The 13,085-nt window shown below is 36.4% G+C and overlaps 1 protein-coding gene across 3 annotated transcripts in view; it reads right to left on the reverse strand.

Annotated features, from left to right (window-relative positions):
• DICER1 (dicer 1, ribonuclease III) overlaps positions 1-13,085 on the reverse strand; it is a 65,468-nt gene that overhangs the window by 21,227 nt on the left and 31,156 nt on the right. For all 3 annotated transcript variants that reach the window (XM_050897268.1, XM_050897269.1, XM_050897270.1), the window contains 8 exons: positions 12,801-12,961; positions 11,274-11,442; positions 8,693-9,165; positions 4,640-4,772; positions 3,372-3,614; positions 3,120-3,274; positions 1,566-1,698; positions 1,000-1,075 (listed from right to left, as the gene is read on the reverse strand). In XM_050897268.1, coding sequence (XP_050753225.1) covers positions 1,000-1,075; positions 1,566-1,698; positions 3,120-3,274; positions 3,372-3,614; positions 4,640-4,772; positions 8,693-9,165; positions 11,274-11,442; positions 12,801-12,961 — 1,543 coding nt within the window. The remainder of the gene's footprint in view (positions 1-999; positions 1,076-1,565; positions 1,699-3,119; positions 3,275-3,371; positions 3,615-4,639; positions 4,773-8,692; positions 9,166-11,273; positions 11,443-12,800; positions 12,962-13,085) is intronic.

The following is a 13,085-nucleotide window of genomic DNA, read 5'->3' on the forward strand; positions in this document are numbered from 1 at the left end:
CTCACCTAAGTAGTTAAAATACACTTACTACTGCAAGGCTCCGAGAGCGTAACTTTGGGGAAAGAGTGATAAAGGTTGAATTTTTGGCAAAAATACTTACAGTAAAAATCTCTGAAATTTTAATAAAAACACCTGAATTCTGTAACAAAAGTATCAAAGAAAAATAAACTCTTTTTGCCCATAAAAAGCAACCAGTGACTGAAATACTCATTTAAAAATCACTCGCATGGAGTTATGCCAAGAAAGAGGGAACAGTTGTATTTCTGTATCATTCTAAAAAGAGAATTACTACTGTTGACTGTGCACTCTCAATACTGAGTTGAGCCATCACAGTGTTATTCTTGGATACATTTATTGGTATGAATTCAGTGATCAAAAGGTTTAACTCAGACAGAAAAAAAATACAAACCCCAGACCTACAAATTTTTTTGCTTAAAAGATACATAAATACTTCTGTACTTCATCAAAGCACCCATAACATGGAATTCTCTTTAAAACATTCCACAATAAAGAATATGCTCCATTACACTTACTAGAGACAAGAGACCTGAAGTAATCCTGCAGTGTCCTATTTTTGGAACACAACTTACGATACAGTAGAGAATACAATAAATTTAGGGCTGTGCATTTTATATTTTAATTTGTTACAATTCACTTTAAAAAACAAGTTATTTTTTGGCAGCTGGATGTAGTCCCTGACCTATAATCAACATCTTCTAGAGAACAAGGTTCTTTTTCCCTTTATTAAGTATATTCAATGTCAAAATCTGCGTGTCTTTTATTAATGTTGCATTTGCCGTATAGGACAAAATATGTTAAACAACAAGATTCCCCTGGAAAATTTAACTTTAGCTTACAAAGTGTACAAGGCAAGAGAAAGGAAGCTATAGCAGATGGCTATAGCAGAAATGTGTGTATATGCATAACATCCATACCATGTTCAATTTCTCAATTATAAAATATTCTTTACCAAAGAGGTGTTGCTTTTCCAGTTCTTACCAATTTTGTGCAGTTTTTCACAGCAAATAAGAGCTACAACTCTCTCAGCCAGTCTTGCACAACTCATTGGAGGACCCTATAAACATTTAAATATTTCTTAAAAACTTTGGTTGATTAGAACATTATTTATTATACACGTTTAATTAGTTTAATTTAACACAAACATATTAGGTCAGCAAAACTTTTTAAAAAAATACATTGATGACAGTTTTGTGAAGATATTCAGGCTTATGTTGTTTTTCCACAGAAGCCAAAATTACAAAATTACAAGAAGTCAACATACTATTGATCAAAACCAATAAAGGACGTTTTCCTACAACTGATACATAAACGTGTGAAAAAACAAGGCCCTGAGAAGAGTATCTAAATATTTTTGGCTTTAGAATAAGCAGTAACTGCTGGAAAACAGAGACAAACAGTGACCTAAATACAGTTACAGAGCACAATACAGGAAAAGAAAAAGTGATTTTCGTTAACAACAATGAAACTAATTCTAGAAACAGCACAGACACATCTATACCAACATATTCACTTATTTCCATTATTTTCCTTCCCCAAATACCTACAACAATTGAAGCTCGAAGAGGTGAGTTGATTGGCAGGTAGAGTGTAGAGTAAAACGTATGATCAGGTAGTTCTCGGGTTTTACACTTGGGAGCTAGGTGTGTAAATGGATCACTTGGTAATCTAGCGCAGTACCTAAGTTGACAAAACATTTTACAAATCATCAAAACCTGCAAATTGAAACCTAAACGCATTTCAGTGGAATCTTGCCTTACTGGTGTAAACACTACAGAATATGATTTCAGGCCATACTGAGCACTGCAAGGGTACACTGCTGACTCATATTCAACTAACTACCAAGCAGAAGACCTCCAAGTCCTTTACGACAAAGCCGGTCTTCAGCAAGGTGGTTCGAAGGTTGTAGGGATGCACAAGACTATTCCATCTCGGGTCCCAGAGTTTGCATTTGTCTTTGTTTAATTTCCTGAGTTTACTGTTGTCCTGTTCCTCCTATTTGTCATGGTTCCCCCCTCTGAATGGTAGCCTTTCCTCCACTGCACTCACCTCCCCCTCTCCCAACTTGGTGTCAAATGCAAACGTGCTGATGTTAAACCATATTGGACCTCCTAATGGCCCATGAATAATGCCACATATAACCAGATGCCAGCTAGCCTATGAAACATCTACCATTACACCCTTCGAATCTGACTGCTTTGCCAGGTTTTATTTACCAGGCAGTCCACCGAAATGGCCTACATCTCAAGAATTTGGCTACTAAGGTACTATGGCAATTGCATCAAAGCTTTACTTAAGTAAACGACATTCACTGCTTGTCCCCTGTTCATAGAGTCAATCACTTCATCACACAGGAGACAACAAGGCTGGTCGGGCAAAAACTGCCCTCAATAAAACTCTGTTGGCTGCTGCCAACCCCTTTTTCCTTTATGTGCCTGCAAACTGCTTCCATGAGGACTTGGTCCATAATATTCCATAAGCCTAAGGTAAAATTGACCAGTCTGTAGCTCCCTGGGTCTTCTTCCTTGCCTTTTTTGAAGTGTCATAACATTTACCTTTTCCTGTCACTGAGGACCTCCTCTAATTGCCATGGCCTTACAAAGATGGTATTTGGCTAGCTCCCTTGGAAACATACCATCCTGTCTTGTGGACTTGTATTATGTTCAGCTTCCTTACTATGTTTTTGTTTTTAAACATGACAACAGATTGCTATTACAAATGTGAAGATTAGAACTGGAAGATTTTACTACAGTTTTAACAAGCCACTTTATTTTTACAGCTAGCTTGTCAAGAGCAAAAAAAAAAACCCAAAATAATCTTACTACCCATTTTGAAACTGAACTTTTTCAGGGCAGCTTTCAATTAAACATGAATCGATATCACTACATTTATTATCACAGCTAGAACCTCTGTAGGATAAAGAGACAAAAAGCAAATTATCCCTTCAAACCGCTGTAAACATTTTCTTTGGGAGAGAAGATCCTGTCAAGATTCTTAAGAGGAAATGTGTACAATGCTCCAGCCTATGCTTCCATGTTGTGAGACAGACTAAGAAACTTTCTATTAAAAGACAAGAAGTAAAAAGTGAATATGCCTCTCACCTATTTATGTGTCCAATAGCAGTGTTAATAGTAACTCTTGGACTGTTCTCATCTGGCCTCAACACATAGGGTGGAAATACATCATCATCATCAACAATGGGTTCAGTTTCGGTTTCATTGGTATCAACAGATTTTGAGCATTTGTTTCTGAGGATCTTAACATTTCAAGAACAGAACATGATGAGAGATTTTTCCGTTAAAAAATACTATGATACATTTAACAAAACCAGGAACATTCCTTTGACCTCATACCTTCTCAATTGCTTTGTATGTCTTAAGATCTTCTTCAAAACTTTTGATTTTGTCTGTATCTGCTAACATAATGTAATTGGAAATTGGTGCTCTAGCTCTTCCTTTTGACTGCACATAGGAACGGTACTCTGTGGGCAAATCAAAACGCACCACCAAGTTGCATTTTGGTATGTCAACACCCTCTTCTACAATACTAGTAGCAATAAGTAGGTTGGTCTCATGTGCTCGAAATTTTCTAAGAACCTGCAAAAGTAATGAAGACAAATTTGAGCGGTTAGTCTGAGATCCGTTTCCATCATCAGATTCATCAAAAGTCAATAAACACAAGGAGAGTGGATCAGACATTCCAAAAACTTGTCTAAATATGCAGATATAAAACTATTACAAAAAATTTTTTCAGAAACACAGCAAGACTATTTATCAGAACAGCAGATTTGTAAGCATCAAATCTGGTATGTGGAATTACCTGAGTCCAAGAAGCTAGTACAGCTACTAGCAAGGGAGAGGATCTCACCTATTTATTTACAATTTTTCAGCTGCAGTATAAAAAAAAAAATGCTGCTTTCAGGACACCATCTTTTCCAACCATTTCTGAGACTGAAACATCCTCGAGGGGTGGAGCACATTCTAGAGCTGGTACTTCTCATATTTATACTATTTACTAAAGAATACTAAGGGAAGGGGGGGGGGGAGGGGGGGGGGGGGGGGGAAGGGTCAGAAGGACATCCCAGCCAGGGGTGAGGGATAAATGCATTTGCTTTCAAAATACTCTACATGCTTTAAGTGAGGTCAAAATCATGGGGTTTTATATTTATATCATTTAATGATTTATAGAATTCACTGTTAGCAAAGATAAATATTAAAACCAGCTTAACTGTTGAAAATGTCAGGAACCTTGATCTTATTTACAGTATTACTGTACTACTACTAACCCAATGCAGAAAAATTAGACAGTTAATGATCTGACTAGACACAAATATGATTTTATATGAAGTTTTAATTTCTGTTTGTGTAATGTGACATAGCAATGTCTCCAAACATGTTATTTTTTTTTAAATGAAGAATATCTGTATCTCCAATAAATATGCATATTTATTAAACCAAGGATATTCCCTGAACTCCAATGACTGTGCCCCAGACTGCCTGTTGGTTTGCTTTGTTTTTAAAGACACACACACCACAAAAAAAAAAAAAAAGAAAAAAAAAAGAGAAGAAAACAAAAGATTCTGAAGGTGCTGCTAGTTTCAATTATTTTTTCTTGAAGTTACCTCTTCCTGTTTTCTGAATTCTACTTCCATCTGCTTGTTACGAGGCTGGTTTTTGCCAATGCCATGTCCAGTTATAAAATTGCTACTGATGTAACCCAGCTCTGGATCTTGCTTGCCAGCTTCTTTTATCAACCTAAAAATATTACATGTGTTTTTAGAAGTCACACAACCCAGAAAATGGAAGACAATCTTTTGTTTGCAAGACCTACATTAAAAGAAAAAATGGAGCATGACAATTAAGCCATGCTAACACATAAACTGACCTTAGTCTTCTCTAAAAACACTAGTTCTAGTGAAAACCTCTGTAAGGATAATAAAAGACAGATTGCGTACATACACAGCATGAGCGTGCATGCATCATGCATTTCAGACCTATCATGGTAAGCCCAGGTATATTTAAACCAATCTATTACTCTAAGGCTCCCTGTTGTTAGGGCACCCCACTCACAACTGCTTTAGTTAATCTCACTTTCTGTAAATTATGACTGATTTTAGCAGAAAGACGTGTAACTGCTCCCTCAACAAAGTATGTTTCCTCAATATAAGGTGTTAATTTTTAGGTTAAAACATAGATCGTTATTCTCCTTAATATTAAAATATATATTCTGTTCAGGTATACTAACGACAAAATGTTGACCTGTTTTTCTAAAGAGCAATGCTCAGCCTACCCAGCGAGATGTTTACTACTTTTGAAATTAACCTAAATGTATCTACAATTGGAGGATTTAAACCAATTCTTTAAAAGGAACACTGAACAGGGAGGTGAGGATCATCCATACTCTCAGTTTATTCCCCTACATCCTTCTTTAGGTTACAGAAGCAGAAAAGGCTGGGTTCTGCAGTGTTTTGATTTCACAGACAAGGTAGAAGATTGCTCATATAAATAACGCAAAGAACTAGGCATTTATGGATTTAAAAGCATAATTACACTGTGCAATCAAAGTAATTATGCTGTAGCATCCTTAGTTGGTCTGTTTTCAGCATGGACAGAACCTGGGATTTCTCAACCATAACAGGTTTTTGAGCAGCAGAGCCAATAAAAATCAAGGGATCATATACAAAAAATTACATCCCTTGCATGTCTCACTATAGCCATCCCAGTACCACTTTGCCCATAGCACATCCATCATGTTCATTCCATGGTGCTCCTCATATCCAAAGGACAGTCTGCCTCTGTATACCTCCAAGAGTAATTCAAACCCTTCCCAATTACATCTCTAGCAGTTCTGCCTCACATATAAGACAGGTGCCGTGCCAGTCCCCAGCTACATGCCTATCACCTGCCCAGCAAGCTGCCGCCAAGCCAGATGGAAAATGGCAAAGCTCTCCCTGCCCTTTCTACCCTTGGAAAACTACTGAAGTCTCTCCTCTTTACCTGGTCGGTTTTACACAAGATTTATGGGAACATAGAACACCTTGAAGACTTCCTTCCTTTGCATCTGTTAAAACTGGAATGGACAGGGAATATAGGCAAGAGAACAGAAAAGTGGCAAATAGCTTGCTGTCCTTACAGGAACAGACTAGAAGGATTCTCCTGTACTAAAATGCATATGATTTGTTAGTTCAAGGCTAAACAGATTCACGTTTCTGTATGCAGTCTAGGCTCGAGACAGACATACTAAGAAAGTATGGGTTAATAACTGGACAAAACCCAAAAACCCTAATTATTTTTTTATATTTCTTTTTCCACATGGCATTTCTGTCAAGTCATATAGCTTCAGTTTGAGTACCTACTAAGCATCTCAAAGATCCTTACTGTATCTCACTTATTATAGAAATGGACAATTAAAAACATCTGAATAAACATTTCACTGTGCACATCTTTGGCAAGTTCTTGAGAAACATTCAAGACTTCAACCTTGTGGTTAAAAAAGTATTGTTAGTGGTAAGTAACAGGTGTTGTTTTTCAAATAGATACAAAAGCTTCTGCTTTCAGACCCTTCTCTAACGGAGCTGACAGGTACCGCAATGAAAATGGAAGGAAACTGGGCTTTAGAAAATGTTTTCTCTTCTGAAAAGGAGCTTATAGGCACCAGAACTCAACTGTATACATCAAATAAAACAGTAAGTGAGCTACTTCATCAGTTGTGTGTAATAATAATAAAAGAGTAAATTGAGTTTTTTGGGGTTATTTTTTCTAATTTGTAGCATTTACAACGTGCAGTGGCTGTTGCTAAGGATCTCTAAAGAAAGCGATTAGCTCCAATGACTGCTTCAGAGAAAGTTCCTGCCAGTTTCTTCCAGAAAGTACAACACATGCCATGAATTTTGCCCTTCCTTAGTCATCATGGACTTCATAAAATGGGATTCTAGTCTCTAAATACTACCATAATAAATATATTTTAAGAAAAAATATACTTCTGCTTTAACTTAGTTCTGTATAACAATCCATACTGGATTACTAGAAGCTCGAGTGGTTTCGATATACTAATTCAAACACTCATGACTTCCTTATTCAGGAGACAGTCCTTCCACCTATATATATACACACATAAGTATAGCTACAATCAGCAGAGGCCCTTGAACCAAATCCACTCAAGTGAAGCAAGCCTACAGTGAGGTTCTCCACTGAAGGCTTTCAGTCTTAATTCCAACAACTCAGGTCTACTGATCATCCAAGTATTTTGAGACCAGATGTGTTACATGAGGTAAAGGAGCATTTTGAGAGTCTGCTAGCTAGCTTTCAGAAGTGGATATTAAGTTATATATAGTTTCATTTTTTGCTGCCAATAACCTGTACCAAAGGTGCCTAAAGCTTGAAGATGGCAGAATTTGGTTACCTATTTGATCTAGACATCATATTCTGTCAGGTTCAACAACAGTTAGGATATAATATAGTGCATATATCAGTCTACAAGAATGCACAGTGGAAAAAAGAGTATAATTTAAATCACATTCATAACAGATGAAAAAAATTTTCACAATTCTGTTCACTCCCTGTAGGATAATGAAATACTCATTTCAGCTCAGCAAAAATTTATCAGAATCTGTTAGTGTTATTTCTTCAGGAATTATTAACAGAATATGTTCACTTCACTGAATGGCTTAGTTTACCTCATATTGCATATTTATGTAAACATATTTAAAAACGCAAAAAAAGGCAAAGAAAAAAGGTAAAGTTCACAAAAAACACATAGGCAAGTCTGCAGATCAAAGAATGTATTATGCACTCAAACTATTGACTCAGGCAAAAAAGTAACAACAGAAGAGTCAGATTCTGAGGTACTCAGAATGCAATAAACAAATTGCACAGGACATTTAGCACACTATCAAAAAAACCTACCAAAACCCCAAAATCAAGATATGTGAATAAATCAGATGTCATTCATGGTTTGTGGCAAATAGCATTTAATATTTAAGTGTTATGTATAACTAACATGGATCACATTCAGGAATAAGAACTGATAAGGAAGTAGAGTATTGCATAGTGTATCTTGGCAAATATTTCAGGGTTCATATTTTTCTTGGTGAAGACTGTAAGAAAGTGCTTAGTGTTTCACTGAATAGGCGTTTTATAAACACCAACTGTTAAAGTAGTACTGGTAAATCTTAAGACATATTTGTGCAAAGGCAAATTTGATTTTCTGTAGACTTGGATCCTACAATAATGTGATTTAGTAAGGTAATGGTAAAATTTCCAGAAGTATCGCACTCAGTAGGTTAGAGAAGTTTCCAGCATCCATTGCAAATATAAATTTAAAGGCTGATTAAGACAAATCAGGATATGGCTATTTTACAGGTTAAGTACAGTATTTCACATTTTGCCTTCTAGAGGAATCAAATTACAAACTCAGGTTCAAAACAAACCCTTGAGTACAATTTTCAAAGACACATGCTCTTCCCATCCACCCCATATACACAGAGCCTGAATTTTTTTTTTTGTTGTTATTCTTTATGCAGATCCAATATGATCTCCTAAATCAACTTTAAAATAGACTTCTGAAAATACAAGACAATCCCCTACATATTCATGATATTAACATCCATGTGCTGGCAGCTGAGTCTGCCTTTTTTCTTTTTTTAAATGAATTTTTTTAAAATAAAAAGCTTTACCTATTTAGAACAACTGCTGTGTATCTTCTTTCCACAAAAATAATTCCACACAAAATATTAGTAAAGGGAGATGGGAAATTAGTCTCTGGCTTCTCTTTCTCCTCAATTTCTTCATCCTCATCATCATCTTCAGAATCACTCCAAGATACGTAATTATCCTGATTCCTATTGTTATACCATTCAACACTTTCAAACTGCTGCCGTTCATATGGTTTATATTTGCGCAAGATTTCAAGCAGCTTTATTACTTTTGGGGTTACAAATTTCAGGTCAAGTGAGGCAGGCGAGAAGTGCTCTTCACAGAGTGCATGTATTTTCCTTAGGAAAGTGTCTGTAAACAATAAAAATTTCCTGTGCAGCTCCTCTTGTTCGTGTTTGATATACTTCTGTAGCTCTCTCACCATCATCCCAGCTACCTTATCTGCACACCAGGGTCCCAGAACAACCAACACAGCTCGACAGTCTGACAATATCTACAACACATGAATTCAAATATCAGTTCAAAGAGTACATTCATGAACTATTCATTTAAGACTGGGATCTTGTTTCTCATATAGCACAATCTTTGTAAGGATTATCACAATTGTTCTATTATAAAAATATTTAGAAGTCTGCTTTTGTTATTTAGATAACCTTGGGAACTTTGGTGTTTCTAATGGAGCAAGTTTCCCCCTCCCCCCTAAATTACTACAACTGAACTTTGAACTTTGTACATTTCTGAATCTCAAAAAAACAAGTTAAAAGAGTATTTTACAATTTTATGGAATTGTAACTTGAAATTTACCATAAGATAATTATGCTAAAAAGGAGAATACTTCTTGAGGCAGCTAGATAAACAAAGCAGAAATTATTATCCTTTATATTTAACATAGAACTAATAAAATAAACCCCTTACTGGGCATCTTTACTTTGTTACTGACACTTGCCACGGTTTCAAAAGTATCTAACAAGAAAGTTGTACAGTGGCCTTAAGGTAATCTTAGCAAGTCTAGCCTCTCAAAGGAAAAAAATGAGGGGTTTGTATGTGTGGGTAGAATAGGAAAAACAGAGAGAACTATACCCTACTCATAGAGCACAACATAGGCACTTGAGTACCATCAACATCTTATCTGACAGCAATTTGTTTCCTCCTGAAGAGTCAAGTAGTCAAACAATAAACTAGGAATCCAGAAATGGGGTACATTGATAATACCATTAAAAAGACTCAGGATTTGGATGTACTATTACAACAGAAGAACTACGATAGAACTGTAACAACAGTCAGGATGATACAGTTTTCAGCTGCTGCTTTAATTTCTCTTCCTTCTTCCCTTCCATGAGGAAGTCAAGAACAGGTTATCATCCTCTTTACACTATCCTCCCTGAAGTTTGTTAGCTGTAAGACTTAATTAAGGGCAAAATTTATCTAAACTAATTGTAACTGCACATAGAGGCTTGATGCTCTCCAGTGCCAAGACAAAAGGCACTTCAGGCTGCAAACCGATTTCTTTTTCTTAATATAGGTGCCTCCATCTTCTTGGAGAGCTACTGGATCAGAAAACAAGCACAGAGGGTTACATGCATTAGAAGCACAGCAGTTAATCCACTCTTCTGGACTATGCAAATCCTGGGGATTGCCCCCAGCTGCCAGTGTTCCTTATATATTTTAGCCTATTACATTTTAATTTTAGCACAAAAGTAACCAGGACTTCATTTTCCCATGCAGCTGTGATAGGCTGCCTTATGTATCATCCTTCCCTCTGGCCCAAATAATCTTCTTCTGGACAGCGTCAGAGTGCTGGGTTTCTAAGAATGTTAAAGGAAACTGGAATATTTTGGGCTGAAGAAAGAAATGTGTTCCCCAACTTCCTCATGGACTATTACAGAAATGTGACTCACTACTGACTTCTTGTTAAACAAAGACTACGTAGTTGTACCTCAGGAGGCAATTCCAAACCACAAAGCCCAAGAGGGGAAAAAAAGCTGCCCGGACCCCATGTGTGACAGGTCCCTGCTCAATATACCATGCCTTCTGGACTCTACCCTGCCATCTCGCATTACAACACAGGGGCAAACACATAGAAAGTTACGGGCAAGCTTGAGGTTAAAATTCCATTCCAGCAAGGTGTGGCACTAGTCCAATGTTGTTCTAAGATAAACTGCCGAAATTGTAAATGTATGGCTGGAATTTTTGCCTGAATTCTTACTTTATCATCTTTTAATATACCTGGGTACAGGACTTCCTCAGGCATTACTTCCTCTTCTGTACTGAATTATTCAAAGGTCATGGGAGATCGTGAAGACGTCAAATTCTTGACTTCAGAAATAAGGACCCACAACATCAGGGTGCAGAATTATTTTACTGCCTTAAGCAAATTTGAATCTCAAACTAGATGAAGTTCTAATCAATGGCTAACATTCAAGCCCCACTCATTTATGAAAAGACCTGCACTGTTAGCGAGTACAAAAATCAGAAGTCTCTTTGCTCAGATAGTCTAGGATGGCTAGCTTAGAAAGTTTCAATAATATAACATACATGGCAAAAAAAAGCAGTAGTAAGATGTCTGTTCCCCAGGTTTTTCACATAGCTTAATGTCCTTACCTGCTTAGAAATTAAGGTAGAATCTCTTTCTTTTGAATGTACAGATATGTTGCAGTCATTTAGAAAAGTAAGTGCTTCATCCAATTCCTTTAATAATCTTCCATACAACCCACTTTTGTCAGTATATGGTCCACAGTCTACAACAATCTCACATGGCTGAGAAGTATATCTTAATTGAGGGCAAAGATCAAGTTAAACACAGCTTCTGAAAGTCAGAGCTATTTCAGCCTGTTAAGGTTATACAGCAAATAACAGCAGCAACATGAAGTGTATTCAAGTATATTTCTTTCCTCATCATGAATTAATATGATGAATAGTTACACAGTTAAATACTTTAAAGTAAAAAAACCTCCACCACCCCAAATACTTCATTCTAAAATACTGTTCTTTCTAATACACTCCCTAAAAAGGAGGTTAATATCACTATCCTCATTTCAAATATTGGAAAATTTAAGGCAAAGCAAATTGAATTTACTTGACCACCATCTTCACTTTTGGTTTTCCAAAGTGTCATTTTTTTGATATGCCAAACAAATACAATCAACATAATGTCAATTTAGGTCTATACACACACACACACACACAATTACTCTTCTTGAATGGCAGAGCTATGAGTGAGAAATTCTTAAAAGCAAATGGTTCACACAAGTTCAGAAAAATGCATTTAAAAAACACACCCACAGAACACCTGTTCCAGAACATGAAATAACCATCTTTGACTTTGTCTGAAACTCAGTTCATACAACACAGTACAGCTGGTGTAAGAAAACATGCTACATATGAATCATTTCACACTAATTTTCCGCTACAACAAATCATCATTCACAGGATTCTACATTCTGTAAGAACACAGAGGAAAACACCCACTTGCTCTGCTACTTCAGTATTGGTTTTAGTGCTTCCTTACATCTCCCTCTATCTTTAATCCGCCTCTAAATCCAGGCTACTCATGGGGGGGGGGGGGGGGGGGGGAAATCATGCAACTTTTCTGGCATTAAGAACATCTTGTACTGTGGACGTTGCAATATTTTTCTAAATTAAATAGCAACATCATGACATCATGGCATACACTGAACATGAACCAGTTACTCTCCAAACATAAGACAATGCATTTTACAAGTTCAGAAACGTGTTGTGTATGTGAATTTTTTAGGTTGGTGGTGCATTGGGGTTTTTTTTTTGGTTTGTTTGGTTTTTGGGGTTTTTTTTTAGTTGTTTTGTTGGGTTTGGGTTTTTTTTTTTTGTTTTTTTTTTTTTTTTTTTTTTTTTTTTTTTTTAACAACTACAGAAAATCTCCGAATATCAAGGCCAATCAGCCCTTGACCTAACTTTAAGGAAAAATGTACTTCAACACTGGTTACTCAAAAAGCGATTTAACATTCCCTCCCCAGCCCAAATAGAAGTAATGGCATCACACGCACACAAACTTTCCTAAAATTTAAAAGAGGAAATATTTCTATTGGTTTATTCCTCTATCCAAACTGAAAGTGCAAGCTTCAATTTAACAGCCATAATTGTACAACATACCTGTCTAAGACCACCAAATCAGTTGCAGTTTCAGCATTGCTCTTTAAAATTTTCTCCAGTTTCTGGATCTTCTCCTCTAACTCAGCAGGATCACATTTCCCATTTAAAATGGAAGCTGTTAATCCCAAGATTCGAGGACATGATGGATAATCCTCACAGATCTGTGAAGTAAAACAGAATGAAATACCTTAGTTATTCCAAATCTACCATCAAGCTAGCAGACTGCGAAGTTAGATGCTTAGTTGGAAACTAGTATTTCAAGAGTAGGCGCTGGAAAAGAAACCA

This window comes from Gymnogyps californianus, chromosome 5, assembly GCF_018139145.2.
Source record: "Gymnogyps californianus isolate 813 chromosome 5, ASM1813914v2, whole genome shotgun sequence".
NCBI classification, from domain to species: Eukaryota; Metazoa; Chordata; class Aves; order Accipitriformes; family Cathartidae; genus Gymnogyps; species Gymnogyps californianus.